The 27585-nt window shown below is 39.1% G+C and overlaps 2 protein-coding genes across 2 annotated transcripts in view; both read left to right on the top strand.

Moving 5' to 3' along the window:
* The first annotated feature begins 5894 nt into the window (after positions 1-5894).
* Positions 5895-27413, top strand: LOC136866032 (uncharacterized). Its single transcript, XM_067142648.2, has 2 exons — positions 5895-6037; positions 25853-27413. The coding sequence occupies exon 2, from the start codon at positions 25883-25885 to the stop codon at positions 27137-27139; it is 1257 nt and encodes a 418-aa protein (XP_066998749.2). The 5' UTR covers positions 5895-6037; positions 25853-25882; the 3' UTR covers positions 27140-27413.
* The window catches only part of LOC136866031 (uncharacterized), a 44505-nt gene continuing 42805 nt past the window's right edge, over positions 25886-27585 (top strand). Inside the window, exon 1 of the mRNA XM_067142647.2 lies at positions 25886-26015. The gene's annotated coding sequence lies outside the window, so the exon portion shown is untranslated. The remainder of the gene's footprint in view (positions 26016-27585) is intronic.

The following is a 27585-nucleotide window of genomic DNA, read 5'->3' as shown; positions in this document are numbered from 1 at the left end:
TGTGCCTATATGTGAGTGTTCTCCCCCCACCATTATTATCCCAGGCGGAACACACCATCTACATTTTTGGCGTTTGTCTCCTGATTCATAAAATATCAATTAGACAGCATCAATTTTCAACAACTACAGGTCTTGAGATATTAGTCATAGACAGGCCATATTGTGCTCTGTGTACAGAAAATTTACTCACCTTTAAAACTGATCCATATGACATTTGCTCTAAACACCTTAGTTTAGAAGGTATTTAACAGAATTCGACAAAAAATTACAAATGTTTGAAAGCCTGTATCTAAATGACTATGTAAGCTACAGACCTGAATTGGAGATCAAACTTTAAAAAATTTACTCTACTTTAAATTTGGAATGAATGTTTTTTTTCTTTTTCCTTTTTTTTTTTAGACCAATTGTTTAGAAGATATTTCTAAAGCATAGAGAATAGGTCAAAACTTTTGATGTTTTTCAATACCAAGGGGCTCATAGTGGTGTCCCAAAGTCGAAAACTTGGATTTTATATTAAAGGCTCAGCACTAACAACATACAAAAAAAAAAAAAAAAAAACCTTTTGCTTGCAAGAAAACCCCTATATTCATATGCATTTTACTGGACTAATGGGAAGACTTGGGATTAAGGATTTGAGCTGCTCGACTAAGTAGTATATTGATGTAGATTTTGATTCTCATAGGGAACTATGCAAATAACCTCAGTCTTTGTGGGTAAGGAAACTTCCAGAAGTAACCAGGGGAACCTGAACCCTACAGAGTGCATCCCCAGGTGGTGGCAGATAGGGGGCCCCTACAGTATGTAGGGTTGGTTGAAATACCCAATACAAGCCGTGGAACAACAGGTAGCCCAATTCCTGGCAACTTTAAATTACTGGGACACTCTCACTCCAGGGGTCATAAATATGGAGGGCCCTTGTCCTGGGTTATGGGTGAAGTCCTCAACAGCATCTACGTGGAGAAGATGAACTTCGGTACGGTGGAGATGGCGGAAGGGGCAAACCCGTAGTGTTTGTACTCCAGAGGAGCGGCTATGAAAGGCGTCTATCTCCATGTTAGGGGTGGCCCAATTTTGAACCTGGCAGTAGGTATAAAATGTCTTTGGGTGTGGCGAGCCCATCGTAACAATAGCCTATATGGATAAAGCAGATGCAGTGCCTCGTAAAATGTTAGGGCGTCCCCTGCTAAAAGCGACGCGCAGCTATTTGGGTGCTGCGGAACTATGAGAAGTGGGCAACCAGCACCAAACTACATCAAGATTTCGACAGTAAATGTCCTGACACTGACTGGTAAGACGGAAGAACTAGTTGACTTCACGAAAGAAAAAGATATAGCCATACTTGGACTGTGCGAGACCAAGATGAGGGGTACGTTAGAGATTCGGGTACGGTAGAGATTCCTGTGAAAGAAGGATACAGGCTATATTACAGCGGAGGACCTGAAGCAAAAAAATGGAGTGAAATAAATCCAAGAATATGTGGAATCTACAAAATGCATCAGTGATAGGATGATGGTGATGAGACTCCAGTATGAAAATGGCTTGAAAAGTCTATTTCAGTTGCATGCCCCATGAACAGGTTGCATAAATGAACATCTATAGGACTTTTTAGAGGAAGTGGAGAGAAAGATAGAAGAAAAGGAATTGCTATTGATGGGAGATCAAAATGCACAAGATGGAATAGAAAGACAAAGAAAATAAGATGTTGTAGGGCCACTTGGATATGGAAATGTAAATCCAGAAGGTGAGTTGTTTTTGGATTTTTGCATAAGGAACTAAATGATTGTTGGAAACACCTGGTTTAGGAAGAAGAACAGTCAGAAGATTACAAGGTGTGGTTGGGAAGATAGACAAACAAAAACCATGATTGATTATATAATCGTAGAGAAAGAACACCGAAAGAACCTTTTAGATGTTACAGCCATGCCTGAAGAAGGTTTTGGTGGAGATCATAGAGTTGTGATAGGAAAAATGAAAGTGGGAAAGATTGAAAAACCCCCATTAAGAAGAGAGAAAAGAATTAAAGTATGGAAGTTGAAGGAGAAAAGTATATAGGGAGAATTTCAGAGGGAAATAATACCCTTGGTACCCAGGATGGAGATGGGGAATGTTGAAGATGAATGGAAAAGATTTAAGGAAGCACTGGTTGGATGTGCAGAAAAGGTATGTGCTAGAACATCAGGAAATGTGAAAGACAAAGAGATACATTGATGGAATGATAGAGTAAAGATTAAAGTGAAGGAAAGAAAATGGCATGGAAATCATGGAAAACATCTAAGATTGAAGAAAGTAGAAGAAAATATTTGGAAGCAAAGAATTTGGCCAAAAAAGTAGTGGAGGAAGAAAAGAGGAAAAGCTGGGCCTTATTCACACAGAAACTGAGAGATGATATGTAGGGAAGCAAGAAATTATTGTATGCTATCTTATGAAACAAAAGGAGAGAGCAAGTAAACACCAGATTTGTGAAGGATGAAGGCAGCATAATATTAACAAAGCCAGAAGAAATAAGAAATGGATGGAGAGAGTATTTTCAGAAGTTGCTGAACATGAGAACTAATGACAGTTATTCAACAGACCACTAGGAAAGGCAATTGGTTGATGAAGAAATGGATAAAGAAATTACAATGAATGAAGTTGAAATGGCAGTAAGAAAGATGGAGAATGGAAGAACTGCTGGAATAGATGAAATTTCAGTGGAGATGATAACAGCAGCTGGAGCTGTAGGCCTGCAGTGGACATATCAAGGTCTCAGGATTGTCTGGGAGAATAAGGAGGTCCCTGAGGATTGGCAAAACGGAAAAATTATCCCAATTTTCAAGAAAGGCAATAAGAAAGTATTGAAGAACTACAGGGGAATTACTCTGATATCCTATGTTCCTAAGACAACGGAGAGGATACTAGAAAGTAGGATAAGGTTGAGGGTTGAAAATCAGATACAGGAAAATCAGTTTGGTTTCAGAAGTGAAAGGTCAATAATAGAGCCCATTTTCATTATGAGACAACTAATGGAAAAGCAATGGGAGTATGGGAATAATATGGTGATGACATTCATTGACAATGAAAAGGCATATGAGAGTGTCCCAAGGACTAAAGTTTGGGACAGTCTGGTGCAAAAAGGAATTGGACAGGGATTAATAAAAATGATCATGGCAATGTACAAGGAATGTTGTAGTTGCGTGCAAACACAAGTTGGTAGGACAAGTTGGTTAAAAATCACTAGTGGGCTGAGACAGGGAAGTGTTCTATCGCCAGTCCTGTTTACAATAGTAATGGATGACATCATGAAAACAGCAAAGGCAGCATATCGAGGAAGAGAAATGAACATGCTGTTATTTGCAGATGATATTGTGATTTGGGGGGAAGAGGACATGAATGTTCAAGAACGGTTGGATGTGGTGAATGGGAAGATCAAAGAATGTGGATTGAAAATAAGTGCAGAAAAGAGTAAAACTCTTGTTATGACTAGAGGGGAGAAAGAAAGGAAAGATCAGATTAAACTTACAGACAAGCCCTGGGGAGTGAATTAATGGAGAATGTTCAACTGGATGCTGAAATTAGTAAGAGGATTCAAGCTGGAAGTTGTTTCTATCATAGTGTAAGAAACATGTTATGGGACAAAGATGTGCCAATGGAAGCAAAGGAAACTATGTGCAAGATGTATTACGTACCCATGTCTGGCCCCGCGGTGTAGGGGGCAACGCGTCCGCCTGTCACCCGGCGTCCCCGGGTTCGATTCCCGGCTGGGTCAAGGGTTTTTAATTGTAAATTATCAATATCCCTGACCTGAGGCCTGAGTGTTTGTGTCGTCCTTAATGTTCCTTTCCTCACATTCAACACTCTACACTTCCTCCATTCCAGTTACACGCAGGTTCATATCACATGGTGCAAGTAGGGGCAAAAGATCTCCATAGGTCGACACCCCAAACAAATAACAAATTACGGAGCAGAAACTTGGACAATGACAAAAAAAGGATGAGAATTGAATACAGGCAGCTGAAATGAAGTTCTTGAGGAGTATGATACAGAAGAGTAGAAAGGACAAAATAAGGAATGAGAAAATCTGGGAAGGGGAGTGGAAAAACTGAATGAAAGAATAGAGAAGAGCCGACTAAGATTGTTTGGGCACATAAAGCGAATGAGTGATGAAGGAATGCCCAAAAAAAGGTGATGGAAATGCAAATGCAAGGAAGGAGAGGCCGTGGATGAACACAATTGAGATGAAAGGACACAAATGCAGTATTAGAGAAAGAAACCTGGAGTGGGACACAGTGTTGGAGGAGGAGTGGTGGAAATACCGAAGAAAGTGGAGAGGAACCATATTGGCCCCCTACCTGGCTACAGCAGGGGCTGCCTGGCCGAGGCGGTAAAGGCGTGCTCGGTTCGCCCGGAAGGACGTGGGTTTGAAAATCTGTCAGGAAGTCATAAAATTTAAGAAATGAGATTTCCACTTCCGGAGGTGCATATGGCCCTGAGGTTCACTCAGCCTACACCATAAATGAGTACCAGGTTAATTCCTGGGGGCAAAGACGGCCGTGCATAGAGCTAACCACTCTACCCCATGAAGTGTCGAGGTTATGGATAGTGGAAGCCTTTACCTTCCACCCCTCCAAGGGCCTTCATGGCCTGTACGCAGAAGACTTTGCTTTGCTTTTACCCGGCTACAGCTGGATAATGGAAAATGATGATGATGAGGAGACTTGAAATATTTGTCCTGAATGAATAAATTCATAATTCCAGTGTAATTGGTCCCTTATTGGAAATTATAAATTTTCCAACTAACTCATTCTTGGTTGCCAGCGTTTCACCAAGATGCATAGCTAGTGTATATAGTGGAGGCCATTGCATAGGCTACTTGCATCTAGTTACCATCGGATGAGCCCAAATTGGCACACTGGGGTGAAACGCTGGTAACCAAGAATAAGCTGGAAATTTTATAATTTCCAGTAACAGAACAATTATATTAGAATTATGAGTTTACTCATTCAGGACAAATGAAATATTTGTTCCCTGTAGGAATCAAAATCTACATCATTTGATGGCCAAGCATGCATCAATTTGTATAAAAGAGACAATTCTCTCATAGTGCATTGGTACTGCTGGTGGCTCCAAGTAACCTACACAGTGGTCTCTATGCACTAGCCATGCGTCTTGGTAGGTGTGCTAGTTACCAACTGATCAGCCCAAATTGGCACACTGGGGGAAAATGACAGCAACCAAGAATGAGTTAGCTGGAAAATGTATAATTTCCAATAACAGACCAATTATATTGGTATTAACTGATATGTTCTGAGTTGTCAGTCAAGAAATGGTGTGGATTGACGAATAAGCTTGAGTACCAGTAGAAGTTTTTAAAAATAGGAAAGATCATAATTTGAAGATTAAGTTAGAATACAAGAGGACAAATTGGGGAAAATATTCATATATAGGTTGAGGAATAAGGAAATGGAATATTTTGTCAAGAGAAATGTCAATAAGTTTCTAATTTCTTTGAAAATATTTAAGAAAATGCTAGATAAACAACTGATATGGAATCTGACACATGGTCAACAACTCTAAAATCAGATCAATTATGACAGATTGACTGATTGATTAATTGATTAAAACACATGCAAGGAATCATAATGAAAGGCTAGAATGTGTAGAGTGAGTAACAGAAAAGAGAGACAAGGACAAAGTTAAACACACCTTGTTTAGTGATTTCAAGACTTTAATATGAGGCTCACCATACATGAACTTCCATGTAATAGATGGATTATAGTCTAACAAATAAAGGACTTAATGGAAGCCGTTCACAGACTCTGATATAATTTTAGTGCTGCCTTATCTGGCTGTCTGCCAACCAATCTGTCACAATTGGCCAGCCAATTCAACTTAATTGTGCTCTGGAAAGTGTGGGTTACAAAGGTCATGACAGTAGGTACTTTACATAACAGAAGAACATTTGAGATAAGCAGAGATAAATAAAACAGCTGTATGCTCTGACAAACATTCATATCAAAGTTTCTTCAGAAGTGTGGTTCAAAGATTATTATACATACAGGTTGGTAGATAGATGATTTAACAATCTAGTTTCTATTTGTCATTCATTCTCTTATTATAACATGAATCTAATAGGATAGTGATTTGATCATTTAAAAATGACATACTGTAATATCTTTCAATTTACACATTATTTCTGAGTAGTGTATATTTTGAATTCAGATTAAAATTTAGCCATGTAATCTGACATTTACCATTTATGTTTTAGGTTAGATGTATACCATATTTATTTCTGGATTATTGTATCTTAGAATAGATAAAAACCATTATCCTGAGACCATCATCAAAGGGAGTTCTCAGTTAATCCATTGCTTCCAACTGAAACAATATAACAGATGTGTCTATAAGTCAAGGGCACGATGAATCTGCATAATCTTCATCTGTGCTGAGAAGGTTAATAGTCCCATCATATATCAGTTTCTGAACCATCCTGCCTTATCCTGGGTTTTGGCTCAGGGATTAAGGGCACTTCCTGACAACACATGACTTTTCAAATGAAAATTCCAACCTGGAATCCACTACGATTTGAACCTTGTCCATCTGAATTAAATGCCATAGTTAAGCTACTGCACTAATCACACGTCATCTAATATTAATGTATATCCTCCATTCACCAACACCTCCTCCTCTTCATCACCGTCATCAATTTTCCTTTTCCAACTACAGCCTAGTCAAGATGTTAATCGTACCGTTCCATCTTCTGTTGTTTAACACTTATTGCTGCTCCTTAACTGTGTTCCAGACTCGATTCCTTCTTATTATACTGTTCTTGATCAAGTCCAATACCTCTTGTTCTTTTTCCTTCAATTCTAGCCTCCAACATCTATTTTGGTATCCTATGTTCTTTCTTCGTTTTAAAATGTCCAAACCATTTCTCTCACTCTATTTTATCAGGAAGCAGTTCCACTGTGATTTCCTTCCTGACTTACTCACTTCTTTTAAACAAAAGTTACCATTCAGATCAGTCATTCAGTACATACTATCTATTCTGTCCTTTATTGTCTTTCCTACTGCACTTCTTAAAAATTTCATCTGACTGGTGTGGAATTTCCTCTCCTGTCTTTTCATCAGAGTCCAGTTCTCTGCTGCATATGCTAGTACCTTTCCCTTCCCTTAATCCTTTGGTCAGTGTTATTGTCTTGCTTTTCTTCATGTTTATTTTAATTCCATAATTGCCAGTACTGTATGCTCACTTAGCATATCTAGTTGACCTTGTACTTCCTCTCCGTTTGCTCCCCATACCACAATGCCATCTGCAAACATCACCTTCAGCTCCCTGTCTCCATACTTTTTTCTTTCTCTCCTTTATATTTTCATCCATTACCATTATGAACAACAATGCAGACAGCACGCTTAATCCAGTTACTGTACATTCCAAAACCATTCTGTCCTATCAACAGATGTGTGGACACTACTGCATCAATTGTACATTGCTTGCAGGTATTCAATCATTCATTTTCCAAATCCTTTCTGTTCATTACTTTCCTAACTGTTATTTTAAGAATGCCATCATTTTTCTCCCATATTCCATTTTCTTTTCCATTAGTTGTTTCATACTGAATATGAGGTCTATAGTTAATAATAATAATTATTATTACCGGTATGTAATATTCTGCCAAGTGGCAGGTCTGTGTCTTGTATGGAGAATTTCTGATGCCAATGTTCCCTGTTTACAGCTTCTTCCTTCAGTCTGCTGTATCTCCTCCCATCTTTCATATCATCAAGATGTTGAGTTCTTCTTCTTCCTCGTCCTGCAGTTCCTTTGATCTTCCCTTCGATGACTTCGTTTATGAGCCCCTCGTGTCGAAGTATGTGTCTAATCCAGTTGGCCTTCTTCTGAAGAATTGTATTCAGAATAGTTTTCTTCTCTCCTACTCTTCTCAGTACATCGTCGTTTGTCACCCGATCTATCCACTTGATCTTCTCTATTCTCCTCCAACACCACATTTCAAAACTTTCTAGGTATTTTTCTCCCTCTTTCTCATGGTCCATGTCTCTGCTCTGTACAGTGCAATGCTCCAGATGTAGCACTTCACCAGTTTCTTCGTTAGTTCCAAGTTCAAGTTGCTGGTCAAAAGAGTCCTCTCCTTGTTGAATGTGACTTTGGACACGGCATTTCTTACTCAAATTTCGTTTGTGCAGTGGTCATCCTTTGTCAGCAAGCTTCCCAAGTACTTGAACTGCTTCGCATTGTCCAGTTCTTGATTGTCAAAAGTTATCCCCAAAGGTTTCCCCCGTTTTGATATCTTCATCACTTTTGATTTCTTAATGTGTATTTCGATGATGATGATGATGATGATGATGATGACGACGACGATGATGATGAAGAGGAGGATATTGGCATAGGGATGTGGCGAACCCATCGCCCAGTGGGAAACCACTGCAATCAGCCACTCGAGTATTGGCGGGAAAACCATAACTATTCAGGTAAGGAGGAAATGCCTGCCCGCAGCCAGAGAACATCTTGAGGCCTTCCAGGGCTAACAACCTTGGTTGTATTCAGAATGGGCAATTTGCTCCAAGCTAAAGCTTCTCAAGCATGATGGTAAAACAAAGACATGAAGTTAATACCCCAGGTGGCAACTTTTCAAAAAAATCCACCATCGCCAACAAGCGACACATACATCCCGTTCGGATTCTGGGTGGATGCAACATCATGCTAAAGACGAGTCGGAGTGTCTTGGAAATCCTGAACAGTCACGAAAGCTGAAACCCATATCTAAGACTTTTTTGGCAATGTTCAACCTAAACAGTCTAATACAAACTGATAAGACGAAACAGCTGACCAATACTCTCCACGAAAATAAAATTGCAGTAATGGCTCTGCAAGAAACTCGCTTTACTGACGAAGATACATTTGAGTCTGAAGGGTATCAGTTCTTCAAGAGCAGATCCCATAAGAGAGTAATGAAAAACACCCCTACCTTCGGTACAGCTTTTGCTGTCAACACCAGAATCCTTAGGTCAGTCTCAAATTTTGAAGCTGTTAATGATAGGTTATGCCTATTATCCCAGCGTTGTGTAAATAAAACATATATGCTAGTCAATGCACATGCTCCAACTAATGAACAAAACAAAAAAGACCTGTAGGGCACAGATAGATTCTGGTAGGTCCTGGATGCCAGATTAGTGAAAATCCCGAAACACCACGTCAAGATCCTAATGGGTGATTTTAATGCACAGGTAGGACGTGAACGGAAACACAGGAAAGTTGTTGGACTCTACCCAGCACACAAAGGAACCAACAAGAATGGAGATCGCCTCGTTGAACTATGTGATAACCATAAACTCCAACTGATGTCAACACACTTTCATCACTTACCAAGAAAACAGATGACATGGAGATGCCCAAACAAAACAATAGGAGAATTCCAAATAGACCATGTTGCTATATCTCGAAGATACAGTCCAGAAATCATGAACATTACCGTAAAAAAGGGAATAAAGATAGACTCAGATCACTACGTATCAGTAATCAAGTTTAGGCCAATCCCTCTCAACAAAAATAAGAACGAACCTACCATAATTCTCTTTGACACAAAAAAGCTCAGAGAAAGAGAGAATGAATTCAAAGAACTTGCCCAACTAGTGGAAAAAGACTTCAACAGCACGAGAAAGCAGATTATACAAGCTGCAAAAGGAGTGGCCGAAATCAAGAAGAGGAAGAAGCACACGTTGTGGAACGATAACTGCGAGAAGACCTTAGGGGACCATTGAATGCCTGGAAAAAGTATTACACCGTGAAAAAAAAAAGAAGAAGATTGGAAGATGTACAAAACACAACAAGCACAAACAGCAAAAACAATACGCAGTGAGAAACGCAAGTATGAAAAGGAACTACTGGACAAGATTGAACAAGACTTTCATAGAGGTGAAACCTGTGAATGCTTCAGAAATTTTAAAAAGAAGGTACAAGGATATAAGGCACCTTACCTTTGTTTTCTAAGGAAAGATGGAACTCTTGCAACATCAAATGAAGAAAACTGCGAAATCTTAGCTAAGTATTTTAACAACCTTCTAAACTGTGAAAAACCAGCCAACCCCATCAAAACAAACAAACCAGTGAGCCAAAACCTGCCATCTTTTCCACCAAATCGCAATGAAATCAAATGCCACATAAAGAGACTGAAAAAACTAAAAGCACTAACAAGGCTCCTGGTGAAGACTCCGTGATTGCGGAACTGTGGTAACATGCGCCGGAAGAAGCAATTGACATCCTACACCAAACCATTGTAGATATAAGGGAAAAAGAACAACTACCAGAGGACTGGAAGCTAGCCTTGATCCATCCTTTACACAAGAAAGGAAATATAAGAGATGTGAACAATTACCGTGGAATTTCTCTTCTGTCAGTAGCCTACAAGATCCTGTCACTATCCATCCTTGAAAGACTAGAACAGCAAGTTGAACACAAACTCGGGGAATACCAAACAGGTTTTCGGAAAGGCCGATCAAGTGCAGAACAAATACTTAACCTAAAAACCATAATAAGATATCAAATGCTGAGGGGTTGAACCTATGTATCTACATTTGTAGACTTCAGGAAAGCATACGACTCCTTCAACCATGATGTGTTGCTTAACATCCTTGCAGAAATGGGAGTCGATGAGAAATTGCTGCCGATAATAAGGGCAGCACTAACTAATACCAAATCCAAAGTAAAATTCCAAGGATGTCTCTCTGAACCCTTTGAGATCAAGACAGGCGTTCGACAGGGAGATGGGCTGTCACCTCTTTTGTTCAACTGCGTACTTAAGAAGGTAATACAGGAGTGGTGAAAGACGTTAAAAGAAAGAAACCTTTACAAACCCGTAAGGATTGGGACAAAGAAAAATGGAGTGGAAATAGATTGCTTAGCGTTTGCTGATGATATAGCCCTTATGACAGAAAATTTCAAAAGTGCAACAGAACAGATCAATATGTTGAAGGAAGTAGCAGAACAAACAGGTTTACAAATTTCCTTTCAAAAGACAGAAGTAATGTCAAATATCAAAGATGATATGGCACAACTAAACACCAAATATGGAACGATAAACTGTGTTAGTAAATTTAAATACCTTGGGGAATGGATTGAGCAAAATGGACTTGACAAAGAGGCCATAGCATCAAGAATCAAGAAAATGGAAGTCACTTTCCAAACCACCCACAACATATACAACAAAAATTGCTTTTCCTTGAACACAAAAATTCGTCACTACAATACTGTCATCAAACCAGTATCGCTGTATGCATCTGAATGCCTTATCCTGTCTGAGAAATGTTTACTTACGGATTTAGAGAGGAAAGAAAGAAAGATCCTACACACCATACTTGGCCCAAACTACAAAAATGGCATCTAGATTAGAAAATACAGGCAAGAAGTATACTCTAAGGTAGAGAAGATCACGGACACAATGCGTAAAGGCAGAGTTCACTTCTACGGTCATATACGACGGATGATCGACTCTCGATGGACGAAACCTATCTTCAGCATATTTGACTTAAAACCAAAAACAGCAATGCCATGGTACGTTAATGTCAAGAAAGATCTTAAAGAACTGGGCCTACAAGCAGAAGATGCACAAGACCGAAATCTTTTCAGAGCAGCCATCAAGACTTTTGGGACTTTCCGGGACGAAAAACGGGCAACTGCTGCTAAATGGATGGAAGAACGTCGTGCTAAACACAGTGAGCTAATGAAGACGATGTGGATCAAGCGAAAAATGAACAAATGCCAGAATGTAAAGTGAGGCTTATCGTGGTCCCTAGTTGGCCGATTAGCGAAGTTGAATAATAATAATAATAATAATAATAATAATGTTATTTGCTTTACATCCCTCTAACTACTTCTATGGTTTACATAGATGCCGAGGTGCCGGAATTTAGTCCATGAGAAAGAGGGAGGAAAAATAGCTAGAAAGTTTTCAAATGTGGTGTTGGAGGAGAATAGAGAGGATCAAGTGGACATATCGGGTGACAAACGACAATGTACTGAGAAGAGTAGGAGAGAAGAAAACTATTCTGTAGTTCTTTTATGTGCCAGTAAATCTACTGATATGAGGCTGACATATTTGAGCACCTTCAAATACCATCGGATTGAGCCAGGATCGAACATGCCAAGTTGGGGTCAGAAGGCCAGTGCCTCAAATGTCTGAACCACTCAGCCCGGCAGTTATTATTATTATTACTGGTATTTTAATAATAATAATAATAATAATAATAATAATAATAATAATAATAATAATAATAATAATAATAATAAAAATAATTTTGTGGGCTATTGCTAGCCTGGTGCAGCCCTTGTAAGGCAGACCCTCTGACAAGGGTAGGTAGCATCTGCCATATATAGGAAACTGTGTTTTCCATGCCACAGAAAGCCATTATCTTAGTTTTCTCAGGGGCTATTTCCATTGAGTACTTTTCTGAAACTAAGTTTAGGTTATACATTGAACTCTGTAAATCATCTTCTGAGGAGGCGACCAGTACTAAGTCATCTGCAAATATCCAGCTGTAGATTTCTCTTAATGCGGATGGAACCATGTCTTGTTTCTTTAAATTCACATATGAGAACAGGAGAGGGGAAACACCGCAACCCTGTCTTACTCCTTTGTTTATTGTTTTCCACTCTGATAATTTATCGTTGACCTTTACGGAAATCTGGTTATGTTTTTAAAGGTTACTTATGTTCTGTACCATCTGTTGTGGGGTGTGGTGAGATATTAAAATATTAAGTAAGGTAATGCAGTTTACTTTGTCAAAAGCTTTTTTGAAGTCCACAAAGGCAATGTGTGTTTCCACATTAAATTCCCTGTGTTTTTCTAGAAAAATTTCCATTGTGAAATAGCCATCACAGCAAGATCTTCCCTTTCTGAAGCTGAATTGTTCCTCTCCCAGAATGTTCTCATAGTGTTTGTATAGATTATTTTTAATGATGTTGGCATAGATTTTATAACCAGAATTTAATAAGCATATGCCTCTATAGTTTTCACAGTAATTTTTGTTGCCTTTCTTGAAAATGGGTAAAACTATTGCTTTATTCCAGTTACCAGGTGGGTTCCCTCCTTTCCAAATTCTATTTAGGAGCTGAGGAAAGATTCACATTAATATTTAAATAACTCCATATTTAAGCCAATTTCCCCAGGCATTATTGTAGTGGAAGATAATGTTGTATGAGCTGTAGGGATGTTGGGGACAGTACAAACACCCAGTCCCTGAGCCAGGGAAATTAATCATTTATGGTTAAAATCTCTGGCTGGACCAGGATTCGAACCTGGGGTCCTCTGACCCAAAGGCGACTACACTGACCATTCAGCCACGGAGCCAGGTAAAGTAAACCCATGTCCTCGTCCTGAGGTGTTGCAGCTGTTTTCAGGCACACCCCCAATGGAGGTGAGCTACATGTACCATTTTAACCATTTATCAGCCCTCCTGCCATTTTTAAACTTCTGCCAGTATCAGGAATTGAACCCATAGCACCACGGACAGCAGCTAATAATTTTAGCCATTATGCTATGGAGGCGGATGGGTCTATAGTTGATCTTCCACTTCTTCCAACTGTCTTCCTACCTTTCTTCCCACTCTCTTTTCTAGGTTATCTGAATACTAACAAAATGAAATCTTTTAAATTTATGGCTCATATGAGGGTCTGTAAGAAGGGTACACTGAGCTTTAGGAGGATAACCATGGAGAGTAATGGATTCCAATTCTCTCTGTGGTTTTCTCTGGTTCTTCACTTCAAGACCAGACAAGCACTAAGATTTTATCTAGTATACAGGTTGCTACAGTACCTTTATAGTCTTACTTCAGACAAAGTTCATTGAGTTACTGAACACAATCACATTGGCATTGGTTCTTCTTAACTTGTGTCAGGTTCCTCTCTTTAATCTTTCTTATCTATCCTCCCTTGATCAACTGTTGATCTAAGGAAACATATTTAATTAGTCAATGAATTTTATTGTTCAGGTTGGAAGAGTCATTAATTTCCTTAAAAGTCATTACTGTTGCCTTCTTAAGAAATAAACTCACCCTTGAGGGGTCAGACCTTTTCCACTTCCTCTTTTGATTATCATTAACCTTTTCACTGCTGGCTTCTTAGATGAAGCTGTATGTCCCAACTGCTGGATGTTGTATATGGTCACTTGGAAGCCACAATACACAGCAATGTTTACATCATGGTAACAGAAAATAAATATTAATAATTATGTTTTATTTTACAGCAAACAAAGAAACAAGTAGTTTAAAATGTAGCCAAGGGATTGCAGCAGCATACAATTATGGGTCAAGTAAATCAGGTTTATTCAATGGAAACAAAGAGCACAATGTTTAAATCCAGTTAACTTGGCTACAGTATGGGTGGTCCTCTTACCACAAATCAAGTAAACTTGATCACAGCAGTGAAATTGTTAAGAGCTTATTGTATTTCCCCTGGAAACATCAGTCAACATTTTGTCATCACCAGTCATAATTCCCTTATATGAAGCTACAACAATCTCTTGTGAGGAACTTCCTCAGTTGTTCCCCACCAACCATTACTCTCCAGTTGTTGGCCTATCTTTCTTCCTGGTTCTAAGCACCATCTCATTCTTCTTTATTCTAAAATTCATGCCATATCCTAGTACTATTTCATCCCATGCATCCAACTGATCCTGAACTTCCTCCTCCCTTTTTTCCTACATTATCAAATCTCTTAATACCATTGCTTTCATCTTTTCTGTCCAGCTCTATGGCTAAATGGTTAGCGTGCTGGCCTTTGGACACTGGGGTCCCGGGTTCGATTCCCGCCAGGGTCGGGAATTTTAACCTTCATCGGTTAATTTCCCTGGCACGGGGGCTGGGTGTATGTGTCGTCTTCATCATCATTCCATCCTCATCATGACGCGCAGGTCGCCTACGGACGTCAAATCAAAAGACCTGCACCCGGCGAGCTGAACATGTTCTCGGACACTCCCAGTACTAAAAGCCATACGCTATTTCATTTCATATTTCCTAAGCTAATTTCCTCTGCCACTCTTGTAATTATATCATCTATTACTACAATGAAGATTGAGAGTGTACTTCCTTGTTTCAAACCATTCTTCTGTTCTAGAAAATCTGTTCCCTCTCCTCCTCCTCTTCCTTTCACACATCTCACTCCTCTCTGACACATCTCCTTTACCTTGCATATAGTCTGTTTCACAATTCTGTTGTTTTCCAGGACCTTCCATATCTTGCTTCTGCATGTGTTTTAAATGTCCAAGAAGACCATCAGCAGATTATCTCCTTATTCATAATGCCGTTCTTGTAGCTGTCTTACAGCAAATATGAGATTTATTGTGGACCTTCCTAGTATGAAGCTGTACTATTCTTCTCTCAGCCCTCTGTCTACTTTGGCCTGAGTCCATCTCTCCAGAATCTTTTCATAAATCCCACAATAACATATTAGAGTGACTCTCCATAGATGCTGCTCTCACCATCTCTACACTCACCTCATCCAATCCAATGCATTCCCATCTTTCATCCACCTCAGTTACTTTCTCCTTTGAGAAATTTAGCGTATCTCTGAAGTACTCCCTCCACATCATTTTGAGTTCCTCATTTTTCTCAATTTCCTTGTACTTTTTTATTCATCATTTTGATATGCTCTGTTATATCATTCCTTCTTTAACTTTTAACCATCTGATACAATATTTTCTTAACTACCTTCACTATCTTCTTCCATCAATTTGGTCCACTCTTCCATCCACCTTCTCTCTGCTGCCACCATACTTTTTGCTTCTTACATTTTAGATTGATACTCTTCTGTTGCTTCCACCATCCTATTTTGGAACCAGGTCCTGACAGCACCGTATTATTTATTTTTTATTTTACAATTGGCTTTATGTTGTACTGACACAGATAGGTCTTATGGCAATGATTGGAAAGGAAAGGGCTAGTAAAAGGAAGGAAACAGCCAGCCTTAATTAAGGTATAGCCCCAACATTTGCCTGGTAATAAAAATGGGAAACCACAGAAAACCATCTTCAGGGCTGCCAACAGTGAGGGTTTGAACGCACTATCTCCCGAATCCAAGCTCACAGCTGCGTGCCCCTAACCACATAGCTAACTCGCTAGTATTATTATTATCTATTCGTGAGGGCTATCGAGGACCACATTAAGTCTTGTTACATTTGGTAGTGAACTTTGCTTTCCTTTTAGCCTAGAATTCCTTCATTCTTTCTCAGTGGATCTGCTTGCGTTTCTCTGTCCAAGAGACACTGTGTCTTCTTTTTGGTTGTTCTCCCATATTATGACCAACAGTACTACAGCAGTATTCAGAAATACCTGGAACAAACTGACTTATTTTTTACATGACCATAGGATTCAGAAGATAAATATTCAGCACTGAATATCATTATCATCATCATCTTCATCATCATAATCATAATCATCATAATTCAGTGATTACCGGCACTCAAGACTACCTTAATATGTTATCTCCATCTATGCTGATCTCGTGCTTCTCTCCTCCAACATCCCATGATGCCAACTACTTTGGGTCCTTTTCTAGCTCATTTTGACATGTATTATATGGCATTCTGTCCATCATAACTCTAAGCATTGGCTTCTTGACAAATGTTTGCATGAAGGAGCTATACCAAATGAATGGAGAGTTGCTATAGTAGCCCCTGTATATAAAGGAAAGGGTGATAGACATAAAGCTAAAAATTACAGACCAGTCAGTTTGACATGCAGTGCGTGTAAGCTTTGGGAAAGCAATCTTAGACATGTTTGCAAAATTAATGACTGGTTTGATAGAAGGCAGTTTGGGTTTAGGAAAGATTATTTGACGGAAGCTCAACTTGTAGGATTCCAGCAAGATACAGCAGATATCTTGGATTCAGGAGTTCAAATGGACTGTATCGTGATTGGCCTATCTAAGGCATTTGATAGGGTAGATCATGGGAGACTACAGGCAAAAATGAGTGCAACTGGACTAGAAAAAAGAGTGACTGAATGGGTGGCTATATTTCTAGAAAATAGATCTCAGAGAATTGGAGTAGGCGAAGCTTTATATGACCCTGTAATAATTAAGAGGGGAATTCCTCAAGACAGTTTTATTGGACCTTTATGTTTTCTTATTTATATATATATATATTTTTTTTGCGGATGATGTTATTCTGTATAGAATAATAAATAAATTACAAGATGGTAAGAAACTGCAAAGTGGCCTTGATAATGTTGAGAGATGGACAATAGGCAATGGTATGATGATAAACAGGATTAAAAGTCAGGTTGTGAGTTTCACAAATAGGAAAAGTCCTCTCAGTTTTAATTACTGTGTTGATGGGGGTGAAAGTTACTTTTCGGGATCATAAAAAAATAAAAAAAAAAAAATAAAGTCATCTCCATACGGGCCATTGAAGGCCCTTGGAGTGGTGGAAGGTAAAGGCTTCCACTATCCGTAACCACGGTTCTTGGTGGGGTGGAGTGGTTAGCTCCACGCCCGGCTGCCTTTGCCCCCAGGAATTAAACTGGTACTCATTTTGGTGTAGGCTGAGTGAACCTCAGGGCCATGTGCACCTCCGAAAGTGGAAATCTTGTTTCTCAAATTTTTCGACTTTCTGACAGGGAATCAAAACCACGTCCTTCCGGGTGAACCGAGGACGCCTTTACCACCTAATCACATAAATGGGATTGTACCCAGTAAATAAAGGGTACAGATTTCTGCACATGGTTATGTGGGTATTTAGGGATTATAGTAAGGATGTAAAGGAGAGAGCATATAATTCTCTGGTTTGACCCAAACTAGACTATGGTTCCAGTGTATGGGAACCTCACCAGGATCATCACTTGATTCAAGAACTGGAAAAACTCCAAAGAAAAGCAGCTTGATTTGTTCTGGGTGATTTCCAAAAAAAGAGTAGCGTGACAAAAATGTTGCAAAATTTGGGTTGGGAAGACTTGGATGAAAGGAGACAAGCTGCTCGACTAAGTGGTATGTGAGGAATTTTAATGTTCCGAGCTGTCAGTGAAGAGATGGTGTGGAATGACATTAGTAGACGAATAAGTTTGAGTGGTATCTTTAAAAGTAGGAAAGATCACAATATGAAGATAAATTTGAAATTCAAGAGGGCAATTTGGGGCAAATATTCATTTGTAGGAAGGGGAGTTAGGGATTGGAATAAACTACCAAGGGAGATGTTCAATAAATTTCCAATTTCTTTGAAAACATTTAAGAAAAGGCTAGGAAAACAACAGATAGGGAATCTGCCACCTGGGCGACTGCCCTAAATGCAGATCAGTAATGACTGAATCGTTATTATGGATCTGTCTGCTTCCTGAGATGTTTGTCATCTAGAAATTCCTCACACTATACATTTCTTTGTTTGTCCTCTGCCTCCACTGTCCTCCATCTTTATAAGCCCGAGGATCTGTCACATCACTTTCCATGCAAAAGTGTTATGCTTCTCTTGCTTGGTCTTAGTAGTAGTAGTAGTAGTAGTAGTAGTAGTAGTAGTAGTAGTAATATTAATAATAATAATAATAATAATAATAATAATAATAATAGCACATGTGGATTGGTGCCTGTTTTACGACCGGATGCCCTTCATGACGCCAACCTTATATGGAGGGATGTACTCACTATTGCGTGTTTCTGTGGTGGTTTGCAGTGTTGCCTGAATATGAAAATGTTGGGTCAAACACAAATATCCAGTCCCCGAGCCAGAAGAATTAATCAGACGCGATTAAAATCCCACACCCAGCAGGGAATTGAACCCAGGACCCTCTGAACTGAAAGCTTCAATGCTTATCATTCAGCCAATGAGTCAGATGAATAATAATAATAATAATAATAATAATAATAATAATAATAATAATAATAATAATAATAATAATCATTTTTGCTACCAATGGCCATACATACAAACAGATAAGGATTAGTGAGTCTTGACATAGTTGTGTCAGGGTTTCTCATCGTATGCAGTTCATAGTATGATATCTGTCACATACTTGCTGACATTGTTTGCACACACAGTTAGGACCTGGATTGTGGAATCATTCCATTTTATACACTTTATGGTGAAATCCATGCATGGCGAACCAGATGACTGTCCCATCTCAATTTATCTTTTTTTTTGCTAGGGGTTTTACGTCGCACCGACACAGATAGGTCTTATGGCGACGATGGGATAGGAAAGGCCTAGGAGTTGGAAGGAAGCGGCCGTGGCCTTAATTAAGGTACAGCCCCAGCATTTGCCTGGTGTGAAAATGGGAAACCACGGAAAACCATCTTCAGGGCTGCCGATAGTGGGATTCGAACCTACTATCTCCCGGATGCATGCTCACAGCCGCGCGCCTCTACGCGCACGGCCAACTCGCCCGGTCTCAATTTATCATCATCATCATCATCATCATATCTATCGTGTAGCAATTGTCCCATATTGTAGGTTTCTTCATACTACAGAAGCTTCATGTCCCCAGATTTACCAACTAGAATAGGTTGTAGGCTGGAGAAATTGGTAGGAAAGCATGTGCACACTGCCTGGAATATGGAAAGAAAGTGTTCTAGGATTAAAAATTCCTAAAAATTCAGAGACAGTAACCATCCCCTTTTTTGAGTCTTTAAAAGTGAACTCATGATAAGACACAACAGTAAATGTTTCTTTTGAACCACTTGATTCATTTGGGGCCTTTCAAAAACAAACAAAAACTTATACTCCATTTATTGCAATGTGTACAAGAGGAAGGTCCTTTCATTATTAAATGATAGAACAACACCAGAAGAAAGGATTTAAATAACAAAACCATTTTTGTCAAATTGTGGAGTTAGAGGCTTTCTAAGCACACCTTATTCACCTCAAATTTTTTCACACTGGTTGAAGATATCAATATGCAGTTTTCACCAAGATGCATAACAAGAGTTTGCAATACATGTTCCATGCTTTCATAAGCACTGAGGCAGAAACACGAAGTATATTTAAAATTATTGGTGCAATGTGTCCTGTGCTATCATCAGCACTGAGGCAGCAACAACAAATTGATTTAAAATTATTGGTGCACATACTGTATGTGCCCTGTGGTTTCATAAGCACTGAGGCAGCAACACCAAGTTTATTTAAAATTATGGTGCACATATATAGCCTGTGCTTTCTTAAGCACTGAGGGCAGCAACAAGTTTATTTAAAATCATGGTGCACACATGTCCTGTGCTTTCTTAAGCACTGAGACAGCAACACCAAGTTTATTTAAAATAATGGTACATATATGTGTCTTGTGCTTTCATAAGCACTGATGCAGCACACCAAGTTTATTTAAAATCATGGTGCACATACTGTATGTGTCCTGTGTTTTCATAACACTGAGGTAGCAACACCAAGTTTATTTAAAATCATGGTGCACATATGTCCTGTGCTTTCTTAAGCACTGAGGCAGCAACACCAAATTTATTAAAAATCATGGTACACATATGTGTCCTGTCAGTCATGTTTGAGTAAGCAAGGAGTGCGGATGTGCTGAGTTGAGTGCGGAGTAATGGGCAACGCGTTGGCGCAATACAGGATAGCAATTGGGAGCTGGCACTGTGGAATGGAAAGTAGAAAGTCGAGAAGAGTGAAGATAAATGGTGATAAAAGGGGGATGTTGGCAGCTGAACTGGTGGCAGCGGTGGTGGTTGTGCTTTTGATAATAGGAGTTGAAGTTAATCCTGGTCCAGGTCCAGTGGGTTCCATTGGATAGGAAGAGTTTGAAGTGATAAAAGGGATGATAAGAGAGGCATGTCAGACGGAGCAAATAAGAGAAATATTTCGAGAGCTATCTAAGGAGTTTAAGGACCTAAAGATGAGTATTAAGGAAGATGTGAGGAAGATAATGGAGGAGGAAGGGTGTAATAAAGATGAGCTGGAATTATTGAAGCAGAAGGTAAGAAGTTTGGAGCAAGACCTGAGAGAGACGAAGCAATTAGTAGTGAAGGGTGATCAAGAAATTTTGAAGAAGAATATTTTCATATATGGTGTGCAAGAAGAGGAAAAAGAGACTAAAGTGGAACTAGTGTATAAAGTGATAGAAGTGGTGCAGAATAGGATGAAGATTAACTTTAGCGAAGTTGATAAAGACGATGTGTACTGGGTTGGGAAAGTTAAAGGAAGGAGGCCCATTAGAGTGAAATAATTATCTATGTTGATGGTGGACATTGTGATAATGAATGCAACTAATTTAAAAGGTGAGAAGGTGTGGATAAGAAGGGAGATGAGCAGTGAAGCCATCAAGGAGAACAGAATCCTGAGCAGGCATTTAAGGGAGGCAAGAAAACAAGGCCTTAAAGCATATATTAGAGGGCAACAGCTGGTTGTTGGGGATGGCAGATGGTCACATATATGGACGGTGGGCCGGCTAAAGGAAATAGATGAAGAACATCAACATCAGCAGAAGGCGACCCCAATGGCAGAGGGAGAAGTGACGAAGGTCACAAGGAGAAGTAGTGATGACGTAGAGGTGAGTGATATTACGGAAGTGAGTGAAGTCCACAGCACACCAAGATCGGGAAGTGGAGAACTGCTGAATAGCAGTGTCAGCAACCAGATGGTCGGGAATGCAGAGACTTGTGAGCCAGGACAGCGCAAAGGTGAATGAATCAAGAAATAGGACACGAGTGGTTGAGTGAAGTGAAAGGGGTGAGTGAAGGCAATAGGAGACAGGGTAATGATTCAACCTCACTGAGTAAAGAGAATACAGAAAGGAAAATGGAGAGAAGACTGGCGCTAAATAAGGGAAGATCGATAAGTTTGAAAGATTTATGGGGGGAGGGAAAAAAGTTCTGGTACAGAGAAAGGAAAGGAGGATGATAAGAAAGAAAAGGAAAAGGAGAGAGATGGGGAAGGCTTGCAAGAAAGAGTGACAAGAAGTAGAGGTGGAAATGGAGAAACACAGAAGCAGAGAAGGTGGGGGGGAATAAATAACTAGATATGGCGATAGGTCTGTTGAATATTGAGGGGTTGATGGGAAAGCTAGGGAACAAAGCAATTGTGGAATTAGTAAAGGATTTTGAGATAATTGCCTTAGTGGAAATGTGGTTAGAGAAAGGGGTAGAAATTGAATGGGACAGGTGATGAGGTAAAATATGGGAAGGATGGGAAGAAACCCAGGGGTATAGCAGTTTTAATAAGAAATGAAATAGTGGGGAGGGTAGAGAGGATATAGAGTGAGGTAGAGGGGGTAGTGTGGTTCAGAAATAAAATGGGAAGACACACAGGAGGCAATTTGTCTGGCCCTATTATAAATCATCCTAAAGATTCAGTTTATGCAAATAATTTATTTTTTTGACAAACTGATTGAAGAAATAAATACAATTATGTATGTGAAAGATGTAATGATTTTAATGGGAAATTGGAATGCAAGAGTGAGCAACAAAGTACCAGATTATGGGAGAGGGGATACCGAAGTGAGAGGGTACAGAAGAAGGAGTAAAGACAAAGATATAAATATAGAGTAAGGCTGTTAGAGTTATGTGCTATAGAAAATTTATATATTTTACACGGGTGGATGAAGGCAGATAGTAAGGGGAAACTGAAGTACATCACATCAAATGGAGGGAGTGTAGTAGATAAAAGAGTAAGCACGGAGATAGTGTTAAGGAGAATGATAAGTTTTGAGGTGGTAGAATGTGGGGCAACAGAACACATGCCCATTAAGATAAAACTAAGCGGTGGGGATGATGAAGAGAGAAGAGAGGTAGGAAAAAGAAGGGAGAGGTATAAGAAGGAGGGATGGAAGTATATCTGGAACGATACTACGAGAGAAAAAAATGAGATTAGAGCTAAAAGAGATGGGAGATATCTTAAGGGTAGAAATTGAAAGGGCGTTGGAAGGAAATGACATGGATAAGGCGCTAAAATTAATAGAACTCACAGTATAGAATGTGGAAAAGAAAGTTAAGATAAGAGAAGGGAGAAATAATAACAGAGTGATGGGGTGGTTTGATGAAGACTGTAGGAGGAAACGAAAGTTTGTAATAACAGCTTTAGCGAAGTTTAAGAAGAGAGGGAAACAAGAGAAGAGGGAGGAATATTGTAAATTATGAAGAGGAGTGCAAGGTATAAGACGTGAAAGGGTGGGCTGCGACTGACCCACCCCAAGGTAAAAAAGATTAAGCATGTCTGCATGTGGGGAAAGAGAAGAAGCAAGGATGGGTGCTGGCAATGTGAAAGAAAGGTGAGTCGTATACAACAGGTTGGACGCATGATGGACTGGCTTCCGCCTCACGTGATGTCACGCAAAGAATGGGAGGAAAACACATTGTCAGCAATTTGCCTGTGGGATATGTGTCCTGTGCTTTCATAAGCACTGAGGCAGCAACACCAAATTTATTTAACTTAAAATCTTTGGTGCACATATGTGCGCTGTGCTATCATCAGCACTGAGGCAGCAGCACCAAGTTTATTTAAAATGTATGGTGCACATATGTGTTCTGTGCTTTGATAAGCACTGAGGCAGCAGCACCAAGTTTATTTAAAATGTATGGTGCACATATGTGTGCTGTGCTATCATCAGCACTGAGGCAGCAGCACCAAGTTTATTTAAAATGTATGGTGCACATATGTGTGCTGTGCTTTGATAAGCACTGAGGCAGCAACACCAAGTTTATTTAAAATGTATGGTGCACATATGTGTGCTGTGCTATCATCAGCACTGAGGCAGCAGCACCAAGTTTATTTAAAATGTATGGTGCACATATGTGTGCTGTGCTATCATCAGCACTGAGGCAGCAGCACCAAGTTTATTTAAAATGTATGGTGCACATATGTGTGCTGTGCTATCATCAGCACTGAGGCAGCAGCACCAAGTTTATTTAAAATCTATGGTGCACATATGTGTCCTGTGCTTTGATAAGCACTGAGGCAGCAGCACCAAGTTTATTTAAAATCTATGGTGCACATATGTGTGCTGTGCTTTGATAAGCACTGAGGCAGCAACACCATGTTTATTTAAAATCTATGGTGCACATATGTGTCCTGTGCTTTGATAAGCACTGAGGCAGCAGCACCAAGTTTATTTAAAATCTATGGTGCACATATGTGTGCTGTGCTATCATCAGCACTGAGGCAGCAGCACCAAGTTTATTTAAAATCTATGGTGCACATATGTGTCCTGTGCTTTGATAAGCACTGAGGCAGCAGCACCAAGTTTATTTAAAATCTATGGTGCACATATGTGTGCTGTGCTTTGATAAGCACTGAGGCAGCAACACCATGTTTATTTAAAATCTATGGTGCACATATGTGCGCTGTGCTTTGATAAGCACTGAGGCAGCAACACCATGCTTATTTAAAATCTATGGTGCACATATGTGTGCTGTGCTTTGATAAGCACTGAGGCAGCAACACCATGTTTATTTAAAATCTATGGTGCACATATGTGCGCTGTGCTATCATCAGCACTGAGGGAGCAACACCAAGTTTATGTAAAATCTTTAGTGCACATTTGTGCCCTGTGCTATCATCAGCACTGAGGGAGCAACACCAAGTTTATTTAAAATCTTTGATCCACATACTGTATGTATCCTGTGCTTTCATCAGCACTGAGGCAGCAATACCAAGTTTATTTAAAATCTTTGGTGCACATGTGTGTCCTGTGCTTTCTTAAGCACTGAGGCAGCAACACCAAGTTTATTTAAAATCTTTGGTGCACATGTGTGTCCTGTGCTTTCTTAAGCACTGAGGCAGCAACACCAAGTTTATTTAAAATCTTTGGTGCACATGCAATTATTTCTGCAGTCAGACCTGAAGCACTGGCAAAAGGTACGCACAGCTTCAAATGTGCCACTAACACCCTGAACCTTGCAGACGTGGTGAGGGTGATATGTCAGAAACTGTTTATGTATTCACTCTGCCTGGTGACATCAGAACAAGGTATGAGTCATACATAGCACTCACCTTCTTGATGTTTGGGCTAGTAACTCTTCATGGCACCAAATTTGAAAACGTGCACAATTCTATATTCCACTTCACCAGTGTTTCATGTCTAACCATGGAAATAACTGCAACGCTGAATATGGCTACCTATGACCAATTATGTATGCGACGGAAATGGGTAAATAGTACTTCCATTCTTTTTTTTAAATTTAGTATCGCTACCTTGGTGCTCGTGCCTGAGACACATTGCATGATCTTTCGTTTGTCTGTTTTTATTATTCACCTAGTTCAAGGTGCATATCACTATCTTTATCTAATTAGAAGATATTTGAGGTGAATACAGTATTGGTGAAAGAAATGTTAGTTTTCTTGAAGCTTTCAAGTAACAACTATTTCTCTTGCAATGTAGGAGCAACCCATTCTGACTTTTTATTCTAATTATTTGATTTGATAATGCTCATTCATCAAACAACTCATCAATATTGTTAAACATTTTCACAGTTGTTTTAACAAACTCTAAACTGTTGATGATGATGATGCTTGTTGTTTAAAGGGGCCTAACATCGAAGGTCATCGGCCCCATCTAAACTGTTCTTAAACCCATTGGTATACCAATTTTCAAGCCATTCGCACACTCAGAATTATTACAGTATTTAATTTGAGTGTGTCATAGCTATTTGTAAATTCTCATGCAAAATTTAATTTGAGCATGTCATAGCTTTTTTTTTTTCAGGTCTTCATGCAAAAGTGATTTATGAAATGAAAGAATCATAAACCTTACCTTTTGATTTTTTGATATTTCATAGTAGGTTTTCATGGTGTGAAAGTTCTGATGCAGTCAGGGCTGTGCAAAGCGATGAGACATTTATAGCATTTTAAATGGATCTGCTACTTCCTGTTTCCAGTCTGTATGTTACTCCTTTTCTATTTTCTTGAAATTATGTCCATTTTCTTCTTCTTCTTTTTTGTAGGGTTCCTTCTCCAAAAAATATACAAAAGCTATGTCCCTACATGAAGTCTCAAGAAAACTCAGCAAATCTAGGCTTGAATGCCTATTAAAACCTAAACTAGGAAGAGATTTGATCGTGAAAGAGTGTAAATACACACCCAACACCAAACCAGGAGAAAATTACGGTAGTGTTATGTTAGCATTAGAGATCACAATCTGCCATACAGAAAGCTCTCTGTCTGAGACACTGAATGTGGTTGCAAAGTTTGCTCCTCCCACAGATTTCTTGCAATCTGTGTTTGATTTCAAGAACACATTTTGCAAAGAGATGAATTTATACAAATTGGTAGGACCAGAGATTGAGAACATGCAAAAAGAAAGTGAGATTCCAGATGAGGAAATTTTAAACGTTCTGGCTAAGTTCTATGGTGCTCAGACATCATTAAGAGGTGATCTGGATATCACTGCTGATGACAATGCTGTACTGTTACTGGAGAACTTGAAAGTCTCTGGATACAAAATGGCTGATAGGTTAAGTGGCCTTGATCTGAAGCATTCTGAGTTGGTTGTGTCTAAACTTGCTCAGTTTCATGCCTTGCCAATTGCACTGAAGCATAAGAAGCCAAAAGTGTTTGAAAAAACAGTTTCAAAGGCAACTGCTTTTTCTAATTTTGTAGGTGGGACAGGAAATTTAGAAAAGGATTTAGAAAGTATTCTTAAGTCAATGAAGCAATTAATACCTGAGTGTGGTTCCTATGAAGCAAGAATTAGAGCTCACTGTGATCAATATGTAAAACTTGCAAATAAATCTCTTCAGAAGGAGCCTTTTGCCACAATTGTCCACAATGATTTTTGGACAAATAACATAATGTTCTTGTATAATAATACCCATCCAACTGATGTTAAGTTTGTAGATTTTCAAATAACTTTACTTTGTTCACCAGTGAAAGATCTCATTTTCTTCTTGTTCTCTAGTGTCCAAGATGAAGTTCTCAAGGAACACTATGACCATTTAATAAATCTGTATTATCTAAACTTTATTAACTCATTGAAGAGGGTAGGATGTGATATCTCTGCCTTCTCATATTTGAAATTCCTTGATGAAATAAATGAATTTGCACCTACACAATTTTATCATGTGCTGTTTATGCTGAATGTAATTTATGCTCAGAAGAGTGATGTAAAAGATCTCAAAGATATTGATGATAATATAGAGATCGTAGTGGGATCAGGTAAGACATGTAGACAGAAACTGTACACACACATTGAAGAGTTCGATAAGAGAGGATGGCTGAAGAAAACTGTCTAGTGTATATTCAGATGAAAAAATGGTGTGCTTTTCCAAGTATTGGTAACTGCTTTTATAAATGCATCAATTGTGCCATATTGCAAACAAGGGGTTACAGAACTATGTCATACAAAACCCAATGAGCAGTGCTGAATCATGTACGTCAGTTTCTTTCCAAAATAATAATAAAATATAATTTGTATTTTATAATTAAGGCTTCCATAGCTTAAGTGATTATTAAAAATATATTGATATTATTGTATATTTTTCTGAAAAGAGAAAATTTACCTTGAGAGCCACAGTATTTCATATTCTTTAGCAAACCTTCTTACCATCCATCTGTCCATCTGTCCAGCCATTTTTATTTTTTTGACCATGGACAAATATGTATCTCAGAGAAGCAGATAACAAAGCCATTGATGGACCATTTATATGGATAAATTTAGAAATTCCAGACTAATGAATGG

The sequence above is a fragment of the Anabrus simplex genome, chromosome 3 (assembly GCF_040414725.1).
Source record: "Anabrus simplex isolate iqAnaSimp1 chromosome 3, ASM4041472v1, whole genome shotgun sequence".
Lineage (NCBI taxonomy): Eukaryota > Metazoa > Arthropoda > Insecta > Orthoptera > Tettigoniidae > Anabrus > Anabrus simplex.
Note: the sequence above shows the minus strand (reverse complement) of the source record. Positions and strands in the feature narration are given on the sequence as shown.